Consider the following 12,893-nt stretch of genomic DNA (forward strand, 5'->3'; position numbering starts at 1 on the left):
CATGCCTGACGGGAACGTGCCAGCTTCATGAAGCAAGATTATTTTTTTGTTATGACCAGCAAGTGCCTTTGAGGGCTGAGTATCACCATGTATCAGTAAGCAGCAAACAGAGGAGGGTAAAACAGGCCCTGGGTAAAGCACCCTCCCTGTCCCCCCTCTTCTTGTCCCTTGACCTCTGGAGACCTTACAGGAGGAGAAATCTAATCTTCCCAGGATGATGCTCACAGACTCTTTTCCCTGAGCCTTCAGTCTTTGGGGGGCAGATGCTGTCAGCTCACAGCCCTGCCTAAGGCAGCCCCCTCTGCCCATGTTCTTGGACTTAGGTAGGACGTTTATAGAGCCTGACGCTATGTGGCTAAAGGCCTGCATGCAGAGATGGAAATAGCACTGCATTGATGATGGCAGGTTGCAATTCTTAAGAGGAGAGGAGTCCTTGGTACAATATTATTCACTAGGATTTTTTTTTCCTCTTGGATAGTAGCCTCATCCCTGCGAGCTGGGGCACGCCACTCCAGAAATTGCTACCTTCCTGTGTGTGCATGTGTATGATGTGAGCAATTGCAGTGTGCGCTTCCTTTGCCATGTATGCAGGTGATTCCACGTGGCATCTTGTAAGAGGTGTTGCTTGGGACACTAATAGCTGAGCCAACTGAGATACACAGAGCAAGGCTGGTGGAGGAAACTGCTGAGGCAAAGGAGATTTTGCATTCAGATCACCTGCATTATCTAGGAAGTTTGTGTCCTGCTGCTCTTCGCATGCTGAGGTTTAACCTCATTTCTCCCCATCGCTGCAGGTGGATGCTGATGATGTCATCACCAAAGAAGAGCAGATCTTCCTACTGCTAAAAGCCAAAGCTAAGTGCGAACGACACCTGAAAGCCAAGGTGCCCAAGGTGCATGGTGAGTGTTCCCACAGCAACCCAGACTGCATGGCTGGGGCTGGGCCCCTCTCTGCTCAACCCCAGCCCTCCCCCTCAGTCCCATACGCAGAGCTCAGAGCATGTGAGGGAGGCAGCTGAAGAAGGCCCAACATATTGTTTTTTCAGGTTAGGCTATGGGGAAGATCTTTCAGCACAAGGTGTTAGAAAGCAAAGTTGTCACAGCCTCTTCCTCCTGCTCCAGAACTCCAGGTGCCGAGGGGTCAGGAGGATGCAAAAGTCACGGTCCTGGGCTTACAGCCCTTATCACTATACCCAAAGCCCAGGCAATGCACGGGAGATAACATCGCCAGGCAAAGCATGGGAGATAGCATCAACCATCCATTCTCCCAAGATCCTTTGCAGCAAGACACCAGTGGTTTGGGAAACAAAGCATCCTTCCAAGACCCCTTCTCTGTTTCCCTCTGACATACTCTCTCTATATATTCTCCTGAAATGGGCCCAAGCTCAGCTAAGCCTCTTTCTTCCACTTCCTTTGTGTTTTGGGCTGCAAAATCACTACCAGATGTAGGGCTGGAGGAAGAAGGAAGGGAGAAAGCTTTCTCATGTGGGTAGCAAAGTAATCATCCCCCATTGGTTTCTTTCATCAGTTTCTCATGTGTTAATTATTGGCACTGGGGCTGTATGCTGAGGCACCCTGCATCCACCCAGCTAGTCCTGGGTGGGCGTCCTGTCCCATCTTCCTCTATTGCTGCGAGAAGGGGACAAGCCAGAATGTTTCCCACCTTCACCATTGCATCTCAGAGATCTCGATTCCCACAGCCAGCACTGTGGGAGTACCTGGAGACATCATCAGCAGAGGGAATGGTACCCAAAGCCAGCTGTGATTTTAAAGCAGAGTTGCCTCCCTACCTGGTGTCCCTCTCCTGTTGGAAATGACAGCAAGGGGCCATAAAAGCCCAGCTTTCATTTTATTCCAGGCCTCTGGCTTTACATCAGCCAAAACCTCAAGCCACATCCTCTGTTGCTTCTTTGTCCTGTTCACCCAATGCCCAATTAACACCTCATTAAAAAACACATGTGCAGAGGCATTTCCTTCTGTTGCACTATAGACTATCTGCCTACCTTGGGATCTGGTGATATCAACCAGCTGGTCTTGCTCTCACACCCTATTTTCTAACACTTCTCTATGAGACTGTCAGCATTTAGTATCCATCTCTCTCCTTAATTGTCACCAGCAGTGTTGGTAGGGTTGGGGAGATGCGTATGACTGATAAGCAGACTTTGGGCTCTTTACCATGGTCAGTTTGGTGGAGCAAAGGAATAAAATCACAGGGCTCTGCAAACATGCCCTTGGTCCTGTTTTGAGACCTGGTTCTGCGACTGAGGCCAGCATTAGCTCTGCCATTGACTGGAACAGAAAGAAATCTAATACATTGTCATTTAGATATCTCATGGAACCAAGTCCTGGCTTTGGAAAAAGCTATTCTGAGCTGCTCGGGCAATAAAACTCAGGCTCACTGCTCCATCCTCTATAGCAAATCTCTGTCCAATCCCAAAGAGTACAGCCAGGAGGAGGAATCATCTTGATGTCAATACTCACAGCAATATATTCAAGGCTTTAAAGACTCAAGGCAATCATTAGCAATAGGTAGTTAGATCAAATTAATCGCAAGAAGTCCACTAATCCAAAGACAGAATGAATTCTTATTTAACCTTTCCCAAGAAACATTTTCTTAAGATGCTGTGGAAGAACCTCCAGTGGCAGCGCATCTGTAACACCCCAGAAAATCACTCTAGCACTTCACAAACAAGGCAGCGAGTTGCCAGACCATCTCTGAGATGGCCTAAAGAGTCGGTGGTTGCAGGCAGAGGATTTTGCAATTTGGAAAAGATCTTCCCACTTTGCAGACGAGGTCCCATCCACAGATTTTTAGACTACAGATGCCCTTGGACACATTAAATGATAACGTTACGGGGTATTTGCGAACAGACTAACTCAATCTCCATTTTGCAGTGTGTCTGCTCCTTCATGCTGCAGGAGTCGAAGGAGGTGGATAGTTTTCGATCCTCTTGTGGGGTGAGGGGTGACAGAACAGAAGGCTGTAATCTGCACTGTGTTAGCTTTAATGCAATTAATTGCTTGGCTAAGGCTCAGAAGCGTAGTTTTTGCATAAAGGCTTCAGAGCCCGGGGTGAAAAGTGGTTAGGTCCAGTCCTTTCCTCCTTTGATGATACAGAAACTGGGGCCTGGTTTCTATTTGTGCTAATCACCCAAGGACGTATGGGTCTGTGCCCTTCTCAGCCAGATGGAGGACCTCATCCCATTGCCTCTTCCCTCAGTACAGATTCAAAAGAAAAACCCTGGGAAGGGCAACATGGTCTTCACAATTAAGATGCACCAGCCCCCACTTGCAGACAATATTTATGGGGGCAAAGTGGTTGTGACTTGGAGCAATATAAATCCTGGGTGGTCACCCCAAGCCTTCAGGCAGTCTCCTGTGATACCACACAGAGTATTTCTGAGAAGCACCCACTTGGGTGGCAGGAGGACTCTTCTAACAGCCATGGAGGACTTGGGTTGTGTTACCACCCTGCCAGGTCCCCTATTTGTCTTGTCTCTGGATTTTTAGAGCTGTAGGACAAAGTTGTCCCTCATGATGCATTTGTATTGAGTGGTGAAACATTGGAACAGGCTGCCCAGGGAAGTGGTGGAGTCCCCATCCCTGGAGGTATTTAAAAGACGAGTAGATGAGGCGCTGAGGGACATGGTTTAGTGGGCATGGTGGTGTTGGGTCGACGGTTGGACTCGATGATCTTAGAGGTCTTTTCCAACCTTAATGATTCTATGATTCTATGATTCTATTTTGGCACTGCGAGACCTAGCCTTTCCTGGAAGGAAAACAAGTGACTCTGCAGAGAGCTGTGCCCAGGTCCATTTGACCCTCTGTTTGATAATAATGGCAGCCCATGATGTTGATATGCCACTGTATGTATACCTGCTGTACATACCTTGCCAGCAGGTATACCAGAGTCTACCCGCTGGCAATGCAGACTGATGGTCCCCACATCAGATGCAGAAAGGACCTCGTCCCTTTGCAAGTTCTCCCCCACGGCAGCCAGGCGTGCTCCTTCCTGTCTTGACGGCTCCCAGTGCCTCCTGAAGGCAAGGCTGGAGACTCAACCCCTGCCCCTGTATTTTGTTTTTCTTTTCAGAGGTGGGGCAAGCCCCACTGAGAAGTATGTTTACAGATCACAGGGAGCAGTGCACCCCTTGGCCTGAAATGATTTATTGATCTGGCTAGTATTCAAAGGGCAAAAGGGAACATGCACAGTTTAGCCCCTTTAAAATATATATAAAAAAACCCAACAAGAAAATAAAACAACAAAAAAAAAAAACAACAACCATGAAAGTGACCACAAAAAGAAACAAATCATCCCAGGCTCAAGGTATGCAATGCAGGAGGCAGCATATACTCCTGGTTCAAGCTACCTGTGTTACATCTAGTTTCTGGAAGTCTTCTAAATGGGAGAAACTGCCCCATGTGGTCGATAAACGGCCATAAGAATCGTACATGAGACCCTGGAAAGTTTGCATAATGTGCCCTCTCTGTCTGTAATAAAGCAGAGCTACTCCATGGCATCCTGGAGGACTTCAAGGCCAAACGATCTGCCTTGCAAAAGGGGGTAAGGGAGTACGGTTTCACCTGATGTAAATGACAGTGGCACAGTGAACTTCAGCTGAAGAAGTCACCCATAAAGCAAAAATCGTGGTCATTGGGGCCATTACGAATTTGAGCCAAAGTTGTCACAGTGTTGGTGACAGTCGTGTGCAGCAAAGGTGGATTACTGATGACCTTGAACATCTGAGCTCCTTCTAGAGTTGGTGGACAGAGAAGAGCATCTTTTGGGGTAGCATCTGCCTCTCACCTGTCTCCAGATGTTGATCACAGGCTAAACCTAGGATTGCTGATTTAGATGGACCACTTAACACTTACGCTGCAGTATGATATGGTTACTGATGATGATGGTCTGATCCCTAGGAGGGTAGCCTAGCATTAAGATATCTTACCTGAACATGTGGTGGGATGTCCATCTTCAGAGGTTTTCGAGAGTTGGCTAGACAAAGGCATGACTGACCTGACCTCATGCTGGTTTTGAAGGCTGAAGGTTGGACAAGAGATGTTCGGAGGTCCCTTCCAACAAACATTTCTACGATTAGTCCTGCCCAGGGGATCTAGGATCACAAGCCAACAGCATTAAGGCTCGCTGGGGGGATTGTTTCCTCCCTGTAAACTTCAAGGCTCAATTATCAAAGATTGGTGAGGGCCTAACTACAATGCAGCAGGTACAGAGCTGGACAAGGAGAGAAGGGGAGGTCTGGGTAATTCATCTGTCTTTTACATTGGAAAAGGAGAGGAGCTTTGCATGTTGTCTCTCTCTTTTTCTTCTTTTTTTTTTTTTTTGGCGTGGTGTTTCCAGTTATCTTGCACGTTCAAATCTGTGCTTGGTTTGTCATTCTAAAGAAGGAAAAAGGACAAGCCCACATGAGGCAGCAGTTTTGGGGAGATCATAAGGAAAGCACATCATACAGCCATCAAAGGATGAGACTTCTTCAGCCTTTCTTACATAGTTGTTTGCGGTGAGGGAAAAGATTCACATTCAGCTCTGCTTGAAGGAATCTAAATCTATGTTATTACTTCCCAGAAACAATGCTTTCCTGCCTAGCGTGTCAAAGGTGAAAAAGGAGATTGAAATCTTTTCCATTAGTTCTGCTTCACTATGTCTGAAAGTACCAAAAAGCACTGGTGCAAGAGCTGGATCTCAGCTGCCCAACCTCATGATCTGCTTGTAGAGCCAGTATCCTTCTGGGACCATTGTAGCAGCCTTCAGCATGGAGCAACTCTAACTGTGGGACAACCCTGCAGAAAGCCTAGTGGTGTAGAATGTTTGGGAAAGGAAAAAGTTCCTCCTTAAAATCCCTGGCCCAAGTCAACAAGGAGTGGCTTTGGACTTGAGAGTCCCATCTCTCCAGGGAAACTCTTAACCACAGAGGTCATAGGAAAAGAGCCCTTTGGCCCCATGGCTGTTTTAGAGCTGCTTTCTACTGGATACTTACGCAAGTTCTGCAACAAGTGAAGACTGCTGTGCAGCCTGAGCTCTGGCTTTCACATCTCTGCTCCGGGGTTTTGTCCTGCACCCCTCAACATTCAATGTTATAGCTTGTGGATGGAGTCAGAAGAGGACTTTGAGAGACGCATCCATTGCTATGGGCACGCAGGGCTACTTCCCTCTCATGGCTCTCTAAGCCATGAGAAATGGGGGTGTGCACTTCTGCAGACAGCCTCTACTTCTCCAAGGAGCCTTCTGAGGACCTCTTCCTGCAAAGCTGGTCTCATCAACACTTCGAGTTCATACCTGGATTTGAACCAGACTGAATGAAGCACTGTTTTTCCGCCAGCTCAGAGGCAGCCAGATGGAAGGTGTGAAGAGGCGGCAGTAATGACTCTTCTCTCAGACAAGGACAAGATGGAGTCCCATGGACTCCTAACTGCATGTCATGTCTTGAACTGGTCCTACAGGGCATCTCTGTGACAAAGGGAAGGAATGACTTCAGCATAAGCCTACATCCTTGATGAGACAGCGTGGCTAACAAGGGCCGAGCAGAACTCAGTTATGGTGACAGAGGTGCTAAGGACCTCTGTGTACACAGAGGCCAGTTTTCTTATCACCAAAAAGCATGACTTCATTTGCTATTTCAGATTCCCTTTAGCATGCAAGTATGGGCAGGGCCAATGGCGCAACTGATTGACCTGAGAAAGAGCCTTTTTGGAGGAGGTTTCTTTTTCAGCTGGATCAGCTTCCTGATCTGGTTCATCACACAGCCACATAAACAAGAAAGCCATTGCAGGGAAAGGAGCGGTGCCAGGAAAGAAAGGTGTTGGTGTGAGCAGCACTGCATTGAGCATTACCTGCTAAACATCTGAGGTTTTGAAAACCCAAGCTGACTTATCCCCCATTGCCTTCTCTCATTGCTCCCATGCAGCCCCACTTCACATCAAGGGGTGTATGGATCTACTAAGTGCTGTCAAATCCTGTCCTGCGATCACCCTTGACTCATGCGTATCCCAGTTCATCAGAAGTTGCCAGATACCACCTGGCAGAGGGCTGCTTGGATCCTGCCTCTGCCTGGGTGTGACTGCAGCCCAGTGTTGTGATTTACTCCAGTCCATAACAGTCAATGATCTGTGTTTTTGGAAGCAGTGAGGGAATTTGGGACACCTTGTTGGGTTTTTTTTTTATTTTTTAGATAGAAAGAAATATCACGTAAGCTGGCATGAAAGTTTGGTAGGGCTGCTGTCCTCATTCTTGGGAGCTGACGCACAGGGATATTCAACGCCTCACCTCCGATCTCAAAGGAGAGTCTGTGGCAGAGCCAAGATTTGGATTCTCATCTCCTTACTCTTCAGCCAGGGCACAAGCCACAAACCACATTTCCTTTTGTCCTGGAATTCAAGGTGAGGCTACAAAGATTCAAATTCGGGTCGACAGAAACTGATGAAAATCTTTGGACAAATCCCACTTGACTGAAACTCAAAACTCTCGTCATCACTCTGGCTTTAAAGCCTCCAGTTTTGTTTTGAAATGAGGAAAACACATTTGAAATTTCCTGCAGTGCAACGGCTACCTGGGTTCTCCTCCTCTTTTACCCATCTCATTGCTGAGTGCATTTCATGGGCCAGTTCTTTTCCTGGTATAAACTGGCAGATTCCCGTTCAGTTCAGTGAGGGCATTGATTTATCGCAGATACATCGATTTCTCCCACAGTTCAGCACTGCAACTTACTTTTTTCCCCCTCCGATATTCATTCAACCAACATTTTAAAAAGGGAAAAATCTGAATTTCAGAGATATCCATGGGTCTTAAGAGATGAGAGGTATTCTGGATCAGCTCCGAACCTTGATTTTGGGCTGATATCTGCTGTTCCCTCTCTAACCTTGCAGCTACCCACTCCTAATGCATTTACTTGGCAATCGCAGGCTAGAAATGGCTACGTGGATTAACACAAGTGAAGAAGACACACTATGGGAGGGACGTGTGAGTCCAGCACCACTGCTTGCCCCCAAGAGGGGAAATGAGATTTTGAGGAGCAGGTTTCCGTGCATCATTGTTCCAGCACAGGCTTGGATTTGGCATGGAGACACACACCAGAACTGGCTCTTCGAGTGGAAAATGTGATCCTGCCTGTGCATGGACTTCATGAGCTCTTCCCCAGGAAGCAGCCAGCCCAGAAGAGATAAGTACCTTGGATCACGCTCCACCGTACTCTGGAAGCAGGAAGACCTTGGTCTCCCATCCGTTCCACTTAGCATTGTCCTTTTCCCTTTGCTGGTTTTTACTGTCTCAGTTTTATTAAATCCACAGTTTTCTTTTCTTCAGCCTGCACGATTATTAGCGAGTGCCATGTGCCTCACGGTGCAGTGCCGAAAGGCAGCAGTTTCCAGTGCAGCTCCTATCAAAATGGCCAGTGAGTGGTTACGTTGTTCTCCCAACCAACCTGCACCCTCACAAGCACGGCCAACATTAGCTTTGTCTTTGTGCCAAAGGGCTGATCCTAATGTAGCTCCAGCTACTAAAAATGGCCATAAAAAACAGTACAGTGGGCCTAAAACTTGAACTGCATGTTGTGAAAAAAGGAAAGAGTTGATAGGAGTATGGAGAGTAGTAGTGTCCACCCATCTTGTAGAGACCGAAAGGAGATGTTCATTAGAAGGAGACTTCCAGAGGCTGGAAGGGATGTTCACTGTCTTTCTTGGTTTTAACTTTCATCTGATTCCTGGCCCATGCCCTGAAAGATCAGGCAATTAACTGTCAAGTGGAGTATTCAAATACGTTGTCAGGCAATTAGCTGTCAAGTGGAGTGTTCAAATATGTTATCTGCTACCATGGTTCAGCAATATCTTGTTCAGTTGAAATAAACCAGATGCAGTTTATTTAGATGTGTGTCTAAGCCACATTTCAATAGTTGAATTAGGGACTAAGGAGCATCAGGGTGAACAGTAGACGTGCCAAGTGTTTCTGGACAGTGGGAACATGCGGCTGTTACATGTGCGATGGCTAGCAGGGTTGATAGTCCAAAGAAAAGTCCTAGCAAATGAAAATGTAAAACAATGATAAAATTCTAAACTTTCTTCAGCAATAATGAACCACTGTTTATGTGTAAAAACTCCAAATTCCCTTTTTCCCCTGTAAAAATGTTAACTTTTAGTTTTATGCTAGCTAGTGGAGGCTGAGCCTCCTCCTGTCCTCCTAGGACAGATGACGTACAATGTCTTCTGTCCCCTGGCCACCTCCCAGGTGTATCTCTGAGCCTGAGGACCTGCCATGGACTCTGAGCCATGGGGTGACATGGGCACAGCCCCACATGGACCTGTGCCATGGGGAGACAGGGCTGAGCCAGTTCAGTGTGCTTCCACACAGGCCTGCCTCGGGATATGTGCGTCATCTGCCACTTTTGGCCAAGGCACTGAGGGACGGAGACCCAAAATATTAAAACAAAAAAAACCAAAAACCTGTCCCCACAAGCATTTGGCTTCCTTTCTTCTTTTCTCTCTCTCCCCCCCCCCTTTTTTTTTCTTTAAATTTAGTCTCTAGATGAAAGCCTTTCGGAAAGAACAGGAAACCCTAAAATTTCTCTTCTACATACACAAATATTACATTTCAGCCATGGTGGGCAGCCTGATGCCACCCCAAAGTTAAACCTGGAAGGGGATGAAGTGAAATTCCCAGCCATAAGCCATCAGACCTGATTTTTTTTTTTTTTTTTCACCCATGAATTAAAAGCCTGTCTTTCCCTGGTTTGGAAAAGGAGATGGGACATTTTGTGGGGGAAAATGAGATTTTTATACAAACCTGTTATTAGCAAAGGCCATCGGCAATCCTTTCTCAGAGTGCTAGGTGTTGCAGCTTGCCTCAAAATGGCTTGTTTTTTTAATAAATAAACCTATTTGCTAGGGAAAGGGGTTATTTTTAGTTGAGAAGCCATGTGTATTTACCTAAAGTGTGTGGGTTGCGCATCTGAGTTTATGGCTCCATTGTCCCTAAAGGACCTATACCCAAGCCCAGGCTCTCTCTGGGCTTGCAGAAGCCCGGGATCTGTTCCTGGTTTTCTCTCCAGAGCCTCAAGCACCAGCCCCTGATATCCAGCCTGCCAGGGTCTCCTCAGAGGTTATGAGTAGCCTCAGGTGCCTTAGAAGTTAGGGGAGACAAAAGGCATCCAGGGCACTCAGGATTTGCCCTAAACACCCCAGACCGCTATAAACCCATATCTTCTCCTGCTTTCTATCTTCCTTCTGTTTCTATTCTCAGTCCTTGTGGCTCAGTGACGCAGGGCCAGAACACTGGCCCACATACTGTGCTGTAAACAACCAAACTGTCCCTTGTTAGCATGCTCCCAGCACAGTTTTGGCCTGGGACGGCTGTCACTGCCCCAGTGGACACCATCTGGGGGCCAGCATGGACAAGGAGACCTTTCAAGATGGCAGCACAGACAAGACCGTTCTTCTGGGGTGTGCATGAGGGGGGGGTTCAGATTCGTGGATCGTGGATATAAGCCATGCTGGACTTGAAGGGCCTGAAAATGGGCTATGGTCTGTTGTATTGACTAGCTGTCGTGGTTTAATCTCAGTCGGCAACTAAGCACCACGCAGCCGCTCGCTCACTCCCCCCCGGTGGGATGGGGGAGAGAATCGGAAGGGTAAAAGTGAGAAAACTCATGGGTTGAGATAAAGACAGTTTAATAGGTAAAGCAAAAGCTGCGCACGCAAGCAAAGCAAAACAAGGAATTCATTCACTCCTTCCCATGGGCAGGCAGGTGTTCAGCCATCTCCAGGAAAGCAGGGCTCCATCACGCGTAACGGTGACTTGGGAAGGCAAACGCCATCACTCCGAACGTCCCCCCCCTTCCTTCTTCTTCCCCCAACTTTATATACTGAGCATGATGTCACATGGTATGGAATGTCCCTTTGGCCAGTTGGGGTCAGCTGTCCCCACGACAGGGCCGTGCCCCCTCCCAGCTTCTTGTGCACCTCCAGCCTGCTCAGTCGGCAGAGCATGGGAAGCTGAAAAGTCCTTGACTAGTGTAAACACTGCTCAGCAACAACTAAAACATCGGTGTGTTATCAACATTGTTCTCACCCTAAATCCAAAACACTGTACCAGCTACTAGAAAGGAAATTAACTCTATCCCTGCCGAAACCAGGACACTAGTATAGATGCAATCAGTGAGTCTTGGTCAAGCCTGGGTTTTCTCATTGCATCTGTGGTTCTGGGATGGGTCAAAAGAGCACTGAAACCCCACAGAGAGATGTCATCTCCCACCCAACCCATCTACCAAAGCTACCATTCAAGTCAGCAAGCTGTGACGACTAGCTAGGGCTTGCAGCTCTTCACCGGTGGCTACTTGCCAGTCATGCCTGAATTAGAGCTAGCAAGAGATAGGAAATACCAACAGCTGGCCTCTACCTGCAAAGGTTTATGGGCCAAGAGCTTCCAATCCCATTGAGAAATGTCTGCTGAGCAGCTGTATAGGTCTTGCAATGCACAGGAGGAATAGGTCTCAGGAGTTGTGATAGGCATGAATGGTCCATGTGTTAGATATGTAAAGTAACATGGAGAAAGGGTGAAAAACAGTACATAGGGTGGCTAAACTGCAATAGTAATTATCAACCTTATTTCTACGCTTACTTTAATGATTGATATGACCAACACTATCCCCTCTCAGAGGGAGACCTGGAGGGTTTTGGAAGGACTAGATGTACTGGAATGAGGAAAGAAGGATGCCTGGGCTGAGCCAGGCCAGTAGCAGCAGGTCGGGTGTTATCGGATGGGACGTTGAAGGTGATATTTCTTCTTTCAGGTTGTGAGTGCAGTGAGTGGACAGGCAGCATGTGAAATGGGCTAGTGATGTCAGTGTAGCCAGCTCTCTGGAGCTGTGTCATGCTAGCAACTGTCTGGTAGCACTTTTAACCTTGTGACTTTCCCATTCTACCTTGGGGGGAGTAAAGACAGATTGTGACTTGGAACAGCCCCTGGCCCATGCGTCCTTCCCCTCCAAAATCCAGTTCCTCCAGGGCTGAGCATGCAAGGGGTGTTTTGCCCACTAAACACCCGTGTGTAGACCAGAAAAGGTCTCTGAATAGTAACAGGCAGAACCTACATCCATCCATCCCCTCTCCTCACCCTCCCCTCATGCTGGCCAGCACACAGTACCCATACGCACGCAGAGATGTTCAGAGATGCATGCACTGGCACAGGACACGCTGCGCACAACTCCACTGAGAGACACGGCAGCACCGTGTTCCCAGCTACCCATGCAAATGCCCTCGGATGCATGCAGAGCATCTTTCCCCAAAACAGACACATGCTCCCCCTGCATTGCACAACACAGGTCGACAACAATACACACCCCTTCCTACAGACATACCCACCTACAGATCTATACATACACATATGCAGGCACTCATCCACCTGTGCTCTGACAGCCAGGTTTGAAATGCATCTGCAACACCAGACACCCCCACACAGAGGCAGTGGCCCTCCAAGCCTCCCTTTCTCCCCCTCCTGTCCCAAAATGCCGGGTCATTTTTTTGGTTGCTCCTCCCTGCCTGTTTCCAATCCACCAAATGTCCTTCCCGTAAAAGAGTGACCACAATTACACACCGTATTCCAAATGTGGTCTCCCTGGTGCCTTGCATGGTGCCAGAATAAGTCGGGCTGATTTATATTTCATACCCCTAGATAAACACCTCAAGACCGTGTTTGCATTTATCCAGCTGCCAAGCAGCCTCGCAGATGGTTTTAATGTGTTCTCCACATGCATGTACCACTTGCACAGAAATTGGAATTGAGACTGGGGGGGAAGGAAAGGAGGGAGGAGGCGAGGGAAAAGTAACAGGCAGGAGAGAATTGCCCTCATTGCACCCTGGGGATACAGTCTGAGCAGTGAGCAGGCATG

General features: G+C 47.8%; 1 protein-coding gene across 1 annotated transcript in view; it reads left to right on the plus strand.

The window, feature by feature from the left end:
• Positions 1-12,893, plus strand: part of PTH1R (parathyroid hormone 1 receptor) — a 135,167-nt gene that overhangs the window by 66,647 nt on the left and 55,627 nt on the right. Inside the window, exon 2 of the mRNA XM_076332093.1 lies at positions 795-900. Within this exon, the coding sequence (XP_076188208.1) occupies positions 795-900 (106 nt within the window). The remainder of the gene's footprint in view (positions 1-794; positions 901-12,893) is intronic.

This window comes from Aptenodytes patagonicus, chromosome 2, assembly GCF_965638725.1.
Source record: "Aptenodytes patagonicus chromosome 2, bAptPat1.pri.cur, whole genome shotgun sequence".
Classification (NCBI taxonomy): domain Eukaryota; kingdom Metazoa; phylum Chordata; class Aves; order Sphenisciformes; family Spheniscidae; genus Aptenodytes; species Aptenodytes patagonicus.